At 38.8% G+C, this 15,498-nt stretch overlaps 2 protein-coding genes across 3 annotated transcripts; one reads left to right on the plus strand and one right to left on the minus strand.

Annotated features, from left to right (window-relative positions):
- The first annotated feature begins 96 nt into the window (after positions 1-96).
- Positions 97-5,008, plus strand: LOC148819434 (uncharacterized). 2 transcript variants are annotated; one of them, XM_088934952.1, is made up of 6 exons: positions 97-1,590; positions 2,145-2,196; positions 2,431-2,618; positions 3,033-3,188; positions 3,495-3,605; positions 4,848-5,008. In XM_088934952.1, exons 1-6 carry the CDS (start codon positions 1,444-1,446, stop codon positions 4,959-4,961), a joined length of 768 nt encoding a protein of 255 aa, XP_088791078.1. In that variant the 5' UTR covers positions 97-1,443; the 3' UTR covers positions 4,962-5,008. The 2 variants fall into 2 exon arrangements, with proteins under 2 accessions (XP_088791078.1, XP_088791079.1); XM_088934953.1 differs by having other exon boundaries at positions 2,431-2,552.
- Positions 5,009-6,372: 1,364 nt separating this feature from the next.
- gal (galanin/GMAP prepropeptide) lies at positions 6,373-15,290 on the minus strand. Its single transcript, XM_088935003.1, has 7 exons — positions 15,138-15,290; positions 14,689-14,769; positions 12,576-12,630; positions 10,717-10,788; positions 8,540-8,626; positions 7,130-7,201; positions 6,373-6,671 (listed from the first exon to the last, which is right to left on the minus strand). The coding sequence occupies exons 2-7, from the start codon at positions 14,767-14,769 to the stop codon at positions 6,610-6,612; spliced, it is 429 nt and encodes a 142-aa protein (XP_088791129.1). The 5' UTR covers positions 15,138-15,290; the 3' UTR covers positions 6,373-6,609.
- Positions 15,291-15,498: the final 208 nt, after the last annotated feature.

Raw genomic sequence — 15,498 nt, forward strand, 5'->3', positions numbered from 1 at the left:
GCCTCTTGCTTGCTGGGATAGGCCCTGGCTCCCCTGCAACTCTGAACTGGATTAAGCGGTTAGAAAATAGATGCATAGATGGAATTAAATTACATACTGTGGGGAAAAAATGGTTTTGAAGTGTTCTTTAACATAAATGCATTTGATCTACCCTCAAAACATTTGTGGAAATGAAGAGTTAGAGGCACTCACAATATATCATTTAATTATTATGTCAATGTAAATGCCTACTGGGCACTGTTTGACATGAAAATGTACTTTGTTCTATTTGCTCTAAGTGAGTTATTCAATTCATGTTAAAATACAACCAGTCAATAAGATTGATAGGTTCAGTTCTTAGCCCAGCTGAAATCAAGACTCACACGGAGCTCAGGTGCTGCCACCTGCTGGGGGTTTTGAAGAATTGCAGCCATTCTGTGCCATTACACATTACAGCCCCATTAGAATCACCGCCAGTCCAGGAGCCGTACTTTGTGCTGGACAGGGGAACACGGTATTTGCACTTCTATGAATTCTGTTCCATGCTTCTGTTTAAAAGACCTTGTTTCTGCGTTCGGTCTACCCCAACCATGGGGCCAAAGCTGTGGGATTGTGTACTTCAACACGGGTATGAGACACACAAGCAACTGCTTGTTTCTGTTGATGGTCCAGCATAACCTCCTCCATGTAGACGCCTGGTCATCTTCAGATAACACTCCAAGGTCATATGGCTGCACAGTGCCCCTGTGGTTCCAGTCACACCAAATTATTAGTTTTTGCCTCAAAATCTGAGTTTAAGAAGTTTGATTTAAGTGGACTCACTGAAAATCTAGAAAGTATTTTTTATCTAAAAAGATCTAATGAAGTACCATGTAAGAAACTGCAAAACTGTAAGATATGTACTGTATATGTTGAAGCACCAATTATTTCTATTTATAAAAACACAGCTCCCAAGTTTTTCACTATGGAAATCTGTGATTAGAAATTTATATTTCCATCTGTTTTTCATTTCAGGCGCTCATAAGAAAAGAAGTACTCAAACATTGCTGACGTTTCTCTTCTACCAGTTCGAGTCTTTCATGCAAAATTAATTTCTCTCTAGTGGTGAACTCCTGTGATTCTTGAAAACAAACGGTTCTAGGTTTAAATTTTGAGCTTTGCGGGTCACTAATATGTTATCATACTGTTCATTTATTAAGTCTATCGGTGTGTTCCGTCCTGAATGGACAGGGGGTGGGTGAAATTTCAGTTCCCTGGATTTGAATAAGCCGGTCTGCGTGTGTTACTTGCACTGGCACAAGCGCCTAAGGGCACAGCAAACGAAGACGCTGTGTTACGAAATTAAAATGACAGAGACTCCCCCTTCAGTCTGACGTACCATCGGGGGGGTGTGCAAAATACTGAAGTACAGAGCTGCATCTGAAGTGGTGAAGAAAGCAGTGGTTCTCCGCGGACGGTGCAGTCATGGGCGCAGAGTTTCAGAACTGCCGCACGGTGCTGATTACCGGAGCCAGTCGCGGCCTCGGGCTGCAGATGGTGAAACAGCTGGTAACAGGGAACCACAGACCGCTGAAAATAATCGCAACTGCCCGGGAGCCGGCAGCAGCCAAGGTACAGCAGACGTGAACGTAATGTATTTCGTAAGTGTCCGGATTTCATAAGTGTATGGGTTATTGTAGTAGACCCGTAGAGGCCGTGTGTTGGCGGTTGAACACTGCGCATGTAAGGGTGGGAACTGCATGGGGACGGATATTCTATCCTCGCAGGTTATTTTTCACAGTCACATTTCCACCTTACTTCATTCCTTCTCTCTCTCTTTCTTTCTCACATTACCCAGTATGACCAATCGGAACACAAGGAAATGTGTATTTATTAAAGTAAAACCTGTTTACAAACTGAAGCAGAGAAGTCGATATACCGTACTGTAACTTAAACGTACATTAAACTGCATAAAATAAGAACAATAGAACTCCTACTGCACAACCGAATAAAAAATTAATAACAGGTCAAAAGCTTAAAATGAGTAACACTTGTGCTGCAAGTGTATTAAATAATGAAATTAATTAGCAGAATTTGCAGTGCAGGTCGAGTTACTTAACGTTGTAGTTACATTTTTAAAGTTAATTTTTTAGAAACTGACTAATTCTATGTCTTGTCTGAAACAGGAGCTAAAGGAACTGTCTGAAAAATACAAAGGTCTATATGTGGTACCTCTTGGTAAGTAAACATAATTTCCTGAGAGAATTACAACAACTGCTTCTCTGGTAGCTAGAATGGTGCAGTCAATAGTGCAGTCACTTAGTTACAATCCCTTAGGGTATTACTACATGGTTGATAATAGCAACTTTCTCAGGAGGAATAGGAAATGTGATGTTCATGAATGCAACCAGTTCCAGCAGTTCTACAATACTTGGCAGTAATTTGCAAATTTGTTTTTCTTCTCTGTGGCAGATGTTGTCAGCCAAGGGAGCATAGAGAAAGCCTTGCAAGAGGTGGGGTCTCTGGTTGGAGACGAAGGGCTGAACTGCTTGATTAACAACGCTGGGATTATGAACTCTGGAGACATTGAGACGGTGACGGCCGAAGGCATGATGAAAAACTTCGAAACTAATACCGTGTCTCCTCTCATGATCACCAAGGTCAATGCATGTGAAGAAATGTGCTTCAAAGTGCTGCATGCTTGTTTAGCTCTTACAAAGCACTCATACATTGAAGTAGAGTCTGATTATAGGATAAAGGTCTTATTTATATCCAACCATTTAAAAAAATTATTGGAGGTCATATTTTTCAGGGATGCTTGAATAATTGTGTGTTAACTTTCAACCTCTAGTCAATTAGCTAAACGGTTTTGCAGTAACCTGTCACACTGTAATATGTTAGAATTGGCCAGTTTCACTCTCATTTCGACAGAGTTGTAAGGGTAGGACTGGAAACTGCACATGAAAAAGAGAGACAGACCCACTTGGTTGTGGTTTTAACATATGAATTAGAAAAACGGGCGGTCAGAAATGCCCTTTTATTTTTTTAAGTTTTCTTGTTCTTTTCTTCTGTAGGCATGTTTGCCCCTGTTGAGAAAAGCTGCAGCAAAGAGCACAGGAATGGGCATCCACAGAGCAGCCATCGTCAACATCTCCTCCATGCTGGGATCAATTGAACTGCACTGCCAGTCTGTGGCAGGGTTGAAGTGTTGCCCTTACAGAACATCAAAGGTAGAAGCAGTCTGTGCTTCTAGATGGTCTTAGAATAGTATGTTTTATGTTACTGTGAATATTGTACTTTGGTACTCCACCTCTAAATTAATTTGTGAGAAACTCACATATAGCTCAAGTATTTTCTCATTATATATTCTTGGGCTTTTTCTGCTTCCCAGATTATTTACTGTAGGAACTGAAGAAACTTGAAAGTGTGAGCTTTATGTTTCAACACCCCAGTGAAATTGCCTCTCCTTCTTTTGCACAGCCATGCTTACTTGCCGTTTCCATCACTTTAACAGCAAGTTTTCTATTGTCCTTCAGGCGGCTCTGAACATGGTGACTCGGTGTGTGGCTGTTGATTTAGAAGCAGACGGTATCCTGTGCACAGCCATCCACCCAGGCTGGGTCCGCACTGATATGGGGGGGGCAGAGGCAAGTGTTGTTGCATGACTGTACTTGTATATCTTAAAACTGGAATCTTTGTTTTTGTCTGAAATAACTGTAATGCATTACCGAAGAGAGACCTATGAAAACACAGCCAATGAATATTGGAAGCAACAGTCAGATCTCAGGTACTTCATAAATGATCAAACTGAATCAAGTAAAGAAGGTCTGTGTTGCTGGTGGGGAAGACACGTTTTATTTTTTTTAAAAGCCTGGACTGCAGGGGGACTCAGTGGACTGTTGCCCTCACCATGAGTCACACTGCTTCTTGCAGGAATGCGGCCTCAGCTGCATTTGCAGGAGAGTTACTGGCTACCGTGCCAGTTTCCTTGGTCCACGTCAAAGTGGGTGACAAAAAAAGCCGTTCATGTCCATGAACATCCACCCACCCATTTTCTAACGGTTTCCTCCAGTTCAGGGTCGTGGGGGGGCAGGAGCAAGCGAAAGGGCACACAGCAGAGCGCACCCTGCACAGGAGGCCAGCCCATCGCAGGGCAGGCAGACACACACACACTCGCTCCCGGGCTCATCTCCCCAGACGCCAGTTAGCCTAGCAGTATGGCTTTGGACTGTCAGGGGAAACCAGAGCAGCTGGAGGAGACCCCTAGAAACCCAGGGAGAACATACAAACACCGCACCCCCCCGTCCATGAACAGTACACTTGGAAATGATTTGGACCTTTAAGATATTGGTGAAGACATTTTAAGACTTTCTTTCATCTGCTCAGGCTGAGGAAGAAAGCTGCGAACGTCAGTGATAGTAACGAGGTCCGGGCAGTACCCTGTGAAAGGCTCAAAGTTCATCCACTATCACTTAAAGATGAAGGCTTGCATAGCTTTGTGAAGTGGGGGCAGAAGAGTATGGATGTGTTTAAACTTCTGTCTTCTCCCTTTGTACTGCACGCCTAGTGGACAATTCTCAAAATAATATTACCTTTTGACCTTCCCTCTTATGTTATATAAAGTCAGAAAGGGAAAATGCTGGCTTTTGTCTTTCACAATCCATACTTTTTCATGAAGAACTTTTATTGATAGTTATGACATCTGTTGTATGTTGTTTTATAATAAAGTAAAACAACAATTCATTCTTAAATGTAGAATCTAGAAATCATCATAATCAAATCATTGTACATGTATACTGTAGCTGTGTCAGTGAATCAAAGTAACAGGTATGGTTAATTAATGATACTCTGGGTAACTAAATAGTATGTTTTCGTGCATGTTTTTACAGGCTCCTTTGAGTAAAGAAGAGAGCATTTCTTCGGTTCTCAAAGTGATTGCCAGCTTATCCAAGAAGGAAAATGGTGGATTTTTGAGCTATGATGGAAAGCCCCTTCCTTGGTAAATATATCATAACTGAATCTTGCCAAGATTAAAGGTTGTATTGGAAAACTGTGCTTCTGAAGTCTGTTCTTTTAATACCTTGCACGAGCTGGTTCATGATCTTAAATTCAGCAAGTCTGTAGTTTTGAGGTTCCACAATTACATTTTTGTTTAGAAATTTCATACATATTGATGCAGCCTTTTCAGAAAGAGTAGAAATGTAAAAACACAAGAAAAATCCAAATGAAAAGGATGAACTGTTTTTTAATTGTCTGTTCCATTGCTGGGTTGTGCACTATTGTATGCGAGTATGCTGAAATACAATATTAACCTTTGTCACAGCCGATGGCGGCACACCGGCAGAATATCCAAATACATTTCTTCATTTTCATAAGGGAAATGGGATTATTATGTCAGGAATATTTGGTTTTAGAAAATTTTAAACCTCGAATTTTGTTGGGAAAAATTATTTAGATTATGGGACAGCACAGTGACACAGTGGTCAGCATTGCTGCCTCACAGCACTGGGATCTGGATTCAATTCCGGACCTGGGGTGCTGTCTGTGTGGAGTTTATATGTTCTCCCTGTGTTCTGGTGGGCTTTTGCCAGGTGTTCTGGTTTCCTCCTACAGGACATACATATTGGTACTGTAGGATTATTGGCATCTGGGAAAATTAGCCCTGGTGTGAGTGTATGTGTCTGTGTTTTCCCTGCAATAGTCTGGTATTTATTAGAAAATGGGTAGATATATAAATATGGACTTAAATTACATATTGTGGGTCTGTAGTGAAAAAAATGGTCTGTAGTGTTCTTTGACATAAATGCACTTGATCTACCCTCAAAACATTTGTGGAAATTAAGAGTTACAGGCACTCACAGTATATCATTTAATTATTATATCAATGTAAATAACCTACTGGGCAATGTTTGACATGAAAATGTACTTTGTTCTATTTGCTCTAAGCGAGTTAGTCCATTCATGTTAAAATACAACCGGATAAAAGTGCTAGGGGTGTTGGGAAAGTATCCATGTTTTTGTATTCTACAAGAGCCGTGCACGTTAGATGAAAAAAGTGAAGGATGTCACATAATATGTACACCAGTTAACTTCTGTGTTCAGTATACGTCCTCCTCAACAGCACGTTTCACTACTTCAAAACAAGCTGTCCCATACCTGAGACATGTCGCTCACCTCATTGCATCAAGGCAGTCCTGAGATATGTGGTGATCTGAAGTGTCAAATGCTTAGTAATTCACTGTACACACAGCACAACATCTGGGCATTAGGATGGAGGAGAGATTACACCCTGCAGTATTCTTTTCAGATTTTTAAAACGAGAGAAAAGTGACAGCTGACACTTTTGAGGGTTCAAAAGACATTTTAGTTCATGTAAAATAGAAAGAAATACTTTCAACAAATAGGACCAATGCAGTTACCTAGTTTATTCAACAAGACATTGTTTTATAACAAAAAAATCTTTGTCTTGTTAATGTACATTCTTACAGAAAGCAGTAAGCAGATACCATGAAAGAGTCACCACCAGATGGCATTATAAGAGTAGTGTAAACAAAAATCAGCTGGACCACCAAGAGTATCTGAGTTCACTCAAAAGCATTTCAAAGGGTCTGGACTCCCAGAACAGCAGCTATACACAGGGCAACATGCAGGCTATGGCTGAGGGACCTCTTCTGACGTGAGCGAAGGGTGCAAGTTGTCAAGAGCTCCCATTTCTGAAAGAATGAGGAAGAGAAATGCCAACAAAACACCAAAAACATGGCAAAACTTGGCAGTGTTTCACACCCGCAGCCATAACCTTCACTATTATAAACTGTCACAATGTGGAAACACTGGATTAAAATATCATACAAACAAACAGGTTGTTATGCTTTCATTTTTCCCGTTAAATGTGTTGTGAATGTTTTATTCATGTATATACCCAGCTCTATAAAAGAGTACAAATGTAAGCTGCTTTGGATAAAATTATGTAATAATAATTGTCCTAATGCTGCTTATTATTATTCATCGGTTTTGCACCAAATTATGCAAGTCATTGCTTTTGGGAAATTTGCACACTCACTCGATATGCTCTGTACAGGTCATGCTGCTGACCTTAACACTATAATTCACTTCTGGTTGCAGCTGGTCTAGAACAGTGAAGTTCTAATTACAAGCAAAATAGTGGGCTTACCTTTCAGCCTCAGGTAAGTCAGGAAGTCAATCACAGTACGTATTACATTCTCATCGCTTATTCTTAGTGAACCTGCAAAATTGGATAAACTTATTGTGTGAATTGAAAAAAAAACTGCTGAGCAGAAAACTGAAAATGTCCTGCCAGTATATCGTGTTTTGCTCCCACTAACTGCAACGGTCTACACTAACTGGTGATGCTTCAACTGAATGGAGTCCTCCACATTCCGAATATGCCTGTTCCACAACAGAGGAATTACAGGCTTTTGACCAATTTATATTTTTAGCAAAGTCTTTATAAAACTACATTGGATTGGTGCATTGGAAAAACAGCCTAATGTACCAACATGTTGTTACACATAAGGGGCTACGAAACCAAAGAAATATCAGGAAGTGACTGATCGGATTAATCAATAAGTAAATTAAATAATCATAACCCCCCACTTGTAAATTATTTTGTCAGGATTATACCCATGTGGTTGGTATAGTTAGGGGCATGTGAATTCTTTGTTCTTTGGCACAGCTTAGGTAAAAAGAGTAATAATTCAGGCACACCTAGTTAAATATATATTAACAATGACAGTACACACTCTAACCAACACAGAACATAAACATACAACACTATGTCACACTATGTACAAACTTTCAAATAAGGTATCCAGAGGCCTAATGTCTTAACCACCCAGAATAACCCCAGACTTACCAATTATTTAAACTTTTATGTAATAACTACAAAAGCCAAAATAAGATATAAACTGCCTTATCAACTATATGGAATACAACCTGCAGTTAAATCTTCTCTCTGTAATCCCCAGATGCCACCAAATGAATGGGAACCTATTTCTCTATTCTAAAATTCACCCACAAACCAGGAGAGGCTGTTTTTAACCTACATGTACGGATTCCGGGTACACAGGAAATCGGAGTTCCCTGAAAACCACAGAATAGCAAGCTCTCTTAACAAGTTCTGAACACTTAGCTCCAATCTGGTCTTTCAGGGTCTGATCTGGAACACAGAACACCCCCCCCACCCTCTCACCCTCTCACCCCTTCTTCCTTTTGACACCCTTCACTCTGCTTCACCATCCTCCTATATGGTGTCTCCCTGAACTGTTGATTTACCCAGAACTTAATTAACTAAGGTAAATCTTACGATCGCTTTGATCACAGAATCTGGACCCCTTACATCACAACCAAACATCCCCTTGCTTTGAAGTTGGAAATGTTGACACCAGGTGTTACCCATTTTATGTAGACTCTCAGAGACACTTCCATAGCCACCTATAGCTATAACAATATGTTTGTTGCTCATACACGTTAAAACTGGATAAAACTGTGGCCAAGAACAAAGTTACCGAACATATTTATTTTTTCATTCTTGGACATTTTCTCGTATTGAACTGCCTCTTACCTGATTTGACGTCATCCTCCAGCTGCAGTTCACGTTTGCCAGCAAGGCCATGCTTATCACTTAGAGAACGGTGATTGTCCACTGCATCTATGAAAACAGAAGAAAAGACGCACAAGATTTTCGTACTGTGTATACTTTGGAGTTTAAAACCATATAGCTCCAAACAGACCTCCTTATATGCACATGACAGTGCTAGTTTAAGGAATATATTTAATGGACCAATTCATTCCACGTGTTTAGACAATCCAAATTAAGGTTCTTGAAGTAAACACTCCTTATTATATGGATGTAAGTCAGTGTTATTTTATCTGCAATGCTCACAAGTATATACAGTTGTTATAAACCAGTCCTATCACAGTCCTGGAGGGCTAGTGTGCTTCTGCTGGTTTATGTTCCAGCTCAGCTCTTAATGACTTTAATCATCTCATTAATGGCGTAATTAGACCAACTTAACTACTTCTCTCCACTCTTTAGTCACTACTGCTTTAAAGAGACATTCAAAGCCTACAGAAACACCAGCCATCCACGACCAGGATGGAAAATTACAGTCAATTTAAAAAAGTGAAGGCTCTCAAAAGCTTAAGTAGTGTAATATACATGAAGAAGCAAATTCTGATCTCTTGGTGCTCTAGCTCCTTACATAATCATTTTGAATTTTAGCTTACTAGTGATAAATGGAAACACAAGCAGAGACATGAAAAATGCAAGAAATCTTTTGTATTGTTGTAGGCTTGGAAAGGGAGAACTGAAAGAAGAATGAAGCCTCTCACCAGGGTTTACTTACAGTATAAGCATGTTATTATGCAATTAGTCATGTTTTTGACTGCATGGCCACCTAGTGTTAGTCCAGGAGATTTTCTTGGTAAGTCTGTTTTAAGTTGTAAAAATGAAACACAGCGTTGACCCTTGAGTGAGCCTCATTAGACAGCAGAATGAAATGTAAAGAAAGGCCAAGCATGCGTGCCAAAGTTTGTTATTTTATAACTCAGTTCTTGCATAAGCTAAATTCTATCCTTCAGTTTATAACTCCCCACCGGTTACAGTCAGTTATCTGAATCGAATGCCAGCATATCATGCTTTTCATTGTGATCACTACATACAATGTTTTATTTAGTTTGCCTGCCAAACCAGAAACAGTCAATCTTTCTAAAGAATCAACAACAACAGCACATACTGACTTCTTTCAGCTCAGGATGGCCTGCAAAGGCTACTGGAAAGCTCTCTCACAGACTGATTCAGGTGCTCAGTCAGTTCACCACGCCTAGCTGAAGGAATGGCAGCCTAACTCTGAGGATGAGGCTGACCGAGCCCTCACCCCCACTTTCATAAAGAATGAGCCTGGACACTGCTCAAGGGTGAAGATGGGGTGAAGGGAGGGATGGGAGAGGGATTTGTAGGGAGAGGATCCAGGGAGGTGAGATAAATACACATAGGACAGCAGACGCAGGAGAGATTAGAATCTGACCTCCTCCCGAATTTCTGTTAAAAACTTAATTTGAGCAAGGATTGGGGAGAAATCAACTAGTGTTTCACTGGCTGACATTCAATGCACTTACAACTACCACTTAACTACCTTGTCCTTAGGGCGTGAGAGGTCTTTCCAGAGGTCACTTTGTGCTGAATTCGGTCATTTGTTGTTTCAAATATAGACAAAAATAACAACAGAGGAGAACACGGAACACATAATAGGCAACACAGAAAAAAACTATAACCAAGGAATTAAAGTACATTTATGCACTACTGCTTAAAGACTGTTGGCATGTTCATTACTCTATTAGCTTTTAGGTTAACAAAAAGTAAAGCAGAGCTAATATTTTACGTTTAAAAATACAACATGAACAATACAAATGAAGTGTAATGAAGCATTTTGAAGTCATTTCCTGTTGTCTTTGAAAAATTAGAGGTCTTATTCACATGCATAAACACCAAGAAAAGACTGACGAATTTCTATGAAAAAGACCTTGCTTAGTATAATGTCAGATAAGGTCCAGAACTGAACCCAGGGCCCCAGCGCTGCGAGGCAGCAAAGCTAACCACTGTGCCACCATGCCACCCTAAGACTTTTTTTAGTGTTTATTCCTTGTGAATATTAACAGGTAACATTAAAAAACACGACAGACGACATTTCAAAACGTGATGCCTCAATCGACTTTAGTAACCTGCAGAAACTATCTTACATTCACCAAGCGGCTCTTCTCTCCCCCTTGCACTGGGAGAATCCTTTATCTGTATAAGGTGTTCAATACGACCTGAAACAAAGGGATGATGGCATTTTACCCAGTCTTACACAAACTGGAACCTGACCTTCCATCATGTAGGTTCCTAGGAAGGGTTTCGATGCAACTACAGCACACTGACATTCACTCTGTGCAGAGGCTGGGAATGCACAAGTACAGATGTGTGTTGCATTTCAAAGCAGAGCGGAATGTGGATGACACTTTCATTTCATGGAACTGTTAAAGTTGTTAAAATAGGTTTACCCTTTAAATGGGGAAAAAATAATTTTAGTTACATTCTTCTTTTCAAAATGCGGAAGACCAGCGTTTATACTGTATGTGGAAGGCCAGGTCTGGCTTAGTAATCATGCTTGAGGTTATCTATTTTTTTGGCAGGGACAGCTTTTCAACAGCGGCATGGAAGAATAGGTCATTTATTCATGTGTAATTTCCGGAATATCGAAAAAAGATAAGAATGAAAGAAATCTGAAGGATTATATTCAGGATAAGATACTTGCCGCTGAAATGGTAAAGAAAAAAATCATAGCTATCAAAAGGACAAACAAAACCATGCTCGCAGGTGGCTCCAGGTTTTTCATTACGTAGCAGCTCCTAGGGGGAAGGATGCTATATTGAAATATTTGTGTCTGTGACAAATAATGGAGTTCTCACAGAAGTGATTTTCAAACAGTGGCTGGTTATCCATGTTTAACAAAAGGTTAGAGATGGGGAGTAAACCAGTATGCAGTACAGCTGCTGAGTTGAAAAACAAGATATAACATTATCTTCATCAATCCTGAAATTTCGTCTGAATTTAATTTTTCAATATTAATTCAGTTGCATCACATTTATGATGCCGAATTAAATTCTTATTTAACTGTGAGATTTTTAATGTGGCTGGTGGATACTGGATACTATTATTATTTGGCTCTGTGGATGACCTTGACTGGACATTACATGCTTCATTGGAAAATATACTGTAGGTAACATTAAACAATATTTATAACAAGCAAATTACATGATTACCAAATTATATGATTAGGTCACATTTTGAACATAATGAACTAGGAGAGCTGTAAGTTTAAAAACGTAATGTAGAGGAGTTGGACTCTTAGTTTAATAAACACACTCATTACTAACTTGCTTGCTCGCTAATAACTGAATTGAAGATAAAAACTCAGTAATGCTTTCTATTTATTTTAATACCGCAAAGAAATCCTTTTGTTGGGTAAATTCACATTTCATTTTTACCCTGCATTTCAAATGAGTGATACATAAACGTAACAATTAAAATAGAAAGTCTGTATGTATAATTTAATTTGGTATGGCTTCCTAACACATAACAACTTTGAAAAGGAGAAACAATTAAAAGGAAATTTTGATCTGACGATTGTTTAGTTTAACTGATCTAGATCATTTTAATTGCTGGCCAAACAAAGTGAGTGTTTTTATTACTCAACTAATCCCTCTGTTTGAATTCATTTCTATCTGAAGTTGGTTTGATTTGTGAAAATGGAAACACATTAGATTAGGGGCTGCAAATGCAATTTATAAATGTTTTAGACATGGAATATATTAATAATGTATCAAAAAAGAGATATAAATGTAATAATAACCAACCTTTTTTGTAGCTTACTTGCATAACAGTAACTAAACTCTGATTCAAGCCTGACCGACAGCACAAAACCTAATCCCATGGTTATTTGCAGAAAGTAGTTTGTTTCATCTATAATACCAACAGCTGACTTACTATCCATTTATAAAGTGTAATTTTACAACCTCTAACCCAAAGTGTGATCACAAAAATAGCTTTTACTCACGAGGCCCCAGTAAATACCCGGCGCTGTTCAGAGTCCAGCCTCTCTTTTCTTTCGCCTTCAAGAGGGAGAAACAAAAAGTCATTTTTGTCACAAATGGAGATAATGCAGCAAGCGCCAGTTGCTGTGTAGCATCATGAACAGAAAGATAAGTGCAATAAAAGAGTAATAAAACATTACAGAGTCTGCAGACAATGTAACAGATGTCGTGTAAATGCAGCTCTTTAGCACAGAATGCCTGGATATTATTTAAGCACAGAAATGAAATCAGGATCATGATGCAGCAGTGCTATACACTACACCACAATACTGCCATACATGCAGATGATTCTGCTGACTGTGTTAAACATTAAACATTACTTATCTGCTTATCTAACAATATGCTAAACACTTTCTTATAAAAGAGAAATGGACAGATTGGTACATAAATCCGATAACACTGTTTGTGTCAAAATGTTTTCCTTTTGAATAAGAATCAATTCCACTCAACTGTGGAGCAGCCAGAGAAGGACTGGCTGGAAATTACCTTGGTGTCAAGTAAATCTGTACACCAAGGAAATGAATGTGATCAAATGCTCTTTGATATGAGGATTTGCAGCAGCAAGTGGTCTGTGTAAGAAATGTAAATGTGGTTGAGTAAATCAACAGGCGTCTGGTTGTATTAATGGTTATCATCCGCTGAAGTGTAATGCTTTGTGGAAGAAGGTAACCTACAGTTTCTGTCCACCTCTTCAACAAAAAGTTACCAGGCTTTAGCCTGGCTATTCACATGACATAAGAGAACTGAACACATTTAACAAAGCTTTTCATTAAACCTGACCATCCTGATTCATCATTCTTATTCTGTGTCAGACTTGAGCATCAGTCTCGAAGACCTGGACTGCTGATCTCATCCGTGTGATGCAAAAGCAGATCGTAGTATTGCACAGGGAAAAGTTCCCCACTTATAGTATATATAATTCAATTTGTTTTCTAAACTTGGCTGTATAATTACTTGCCAAGTGTCTGTAAATGCTTTACAAAAAATTAATTGATCTTGTTCATTGCAGATCCCTCAGTGTTAGCTCCTCAGAAAGATGATTTTACCTGCTGGAGATAATGCATTCATTTTAAAAATTACTTTAATTTTGTGACAAATTATTACTGAAATGACATATCTTCAGGAACTCATAATTAAGTCATCCAGATATTTGCCTACTTCTGAGTGCATTGACGGAGCCACTGATATTTAAATATTATCCGGCACATTTCAAGCAAAAGATCGCTGACATATTAACGTGATTATTTCATAACAGTTTCCGTTGTGTCACTCTAGGCAGTAATAATATAGTGGAAAATCAAGATTGGGCTATATACTGCTGCATGTTACAAATTTAATATACGAGTCCTAACACTCTCTATTAAAATTAAAGGCAATAAGCATCTTATTATCTCGTACAGTTGTATTTTGTCCATTGCAAAGCAACTACTTAATTGCTGCAGGAAGTTTCAAGACGCAGGTAACATTGCAGTTAATTAGCATTCAAATATTTCTTCTCTGTAAGATATAATTGTTCTAATAAAAGTCTAATGGACTTGCTATTATGAGCTGCATACATTTCAGAACAATTACAATAACAGGATAATATTTCTCAGGTGTCTAAATGTCCTTTGTGCAATTTCCTACAGATTAGTTGCAATCATAGGCAATTATTGTGTTTTAAGAGGATTTTTTAAAAGCATCCTATTCACATACTACTACAGTATAACTAAAATACTGTATTGAAATATAGTGCCAAAATAAAAATAATGTTTGACTGCTTCATCGAGGTCTAGAACAATGAAGTTGTGAGGTGTGGTTTTAAGGGTTTAATGAATTTAAGTTACATTTTTGCAAGACAGTGTAATTTTAGATAATATAGACAAAATAAATATTTCTCTTAGTTTATCTCTTAAGTCACATAGACAACCAGGATGCAAGGAAGCACGCAGGATGACAAACCAGTATCAGTCAAGTTAATGAAAAGAAAACCTACTTGCACAGGATAAGCTCGTCAGTAAAACGATAAATCGGGAGCACATTTTAGACAGCATACTGCATAAATAATTATAACAAAAGAAAATCTGGAAGAAATACCGAAAGAACCAATCCAAACGTCTCTGACAGGGTGGCACACAGTACAAGTGATACGCAAAGAACACCAAAACACTTCTGCATCTGTAGAGAAACAGGGGTGGAAGAGTTTAAGACTCACACATCAATACGCTTTTAAGCTAAAAACTTTCTCTCTGGCCTGGTGTAGTTTTAAACAGTATTTAATTATTTTACACAGTATCTTCAGCCTGCAGTGCGGCAGCTAGGATTATTCGTTGTAATATAAATGTCACTTTCAGGACTTTGCCCACTTCATCGTGAATTAAGTACAAAAACAAAATAAATATGTGTTCTCAGTAATATTACTGTAGCGAAGTACATTACGATGTTATTAGGCAAAGGCAAATGTTTCTCCAAAATCTCGCTCGATGCCTGCTTGGCTGCGAATTTATTGTTAATTCCCTGAACCAGTACAAGATTTAAAATCTTACCTTGAAAAGTTTGTTACTTGTAAGTGCCTCTTTCCAGAAATCAGATGAAGAGTTGGTTTGTGGAATTTCAGCAGACAGTTTATAGTGAGAGAAATGCGAGGATTACAATATATTTTCTTCCATTCTGCTCTCGGTGCCGGGAATTTCGGATGGAATGAGTAAGGTCTATCGGTGGCTTTTATTTACCTCTCCCCTACCCCCGCCAAGAAAAAGAAACTGATGTCCCCCCAGCTTCTCGGGTTAGACGTCACCCCTAATTTCCTCCCGTTCCCCTCCCATCAGTACATGTGGATGAGAAAAAATTGCTGCAATGCAATTATGCTCTCATGGAAGTGATTTAAGAGCCGAAGATGGATAACAG

The sequence above is a fragment of the Atractosteus spatula genome, chromosome 16, assembly GCF_055471065.1.
Source record: "Atractosteus spatula isolate fAtrSpa1 chromosome 16, fAtrSpa1.hap1, whole genome shotgun sequence".
NCBI classification, from domain to species: Eukaryota; Metazoa; Chordata; class Actinopteri; order Semionotiformes; family Lepisosteidae; genus Atractosteus; species Atractosteus spatula.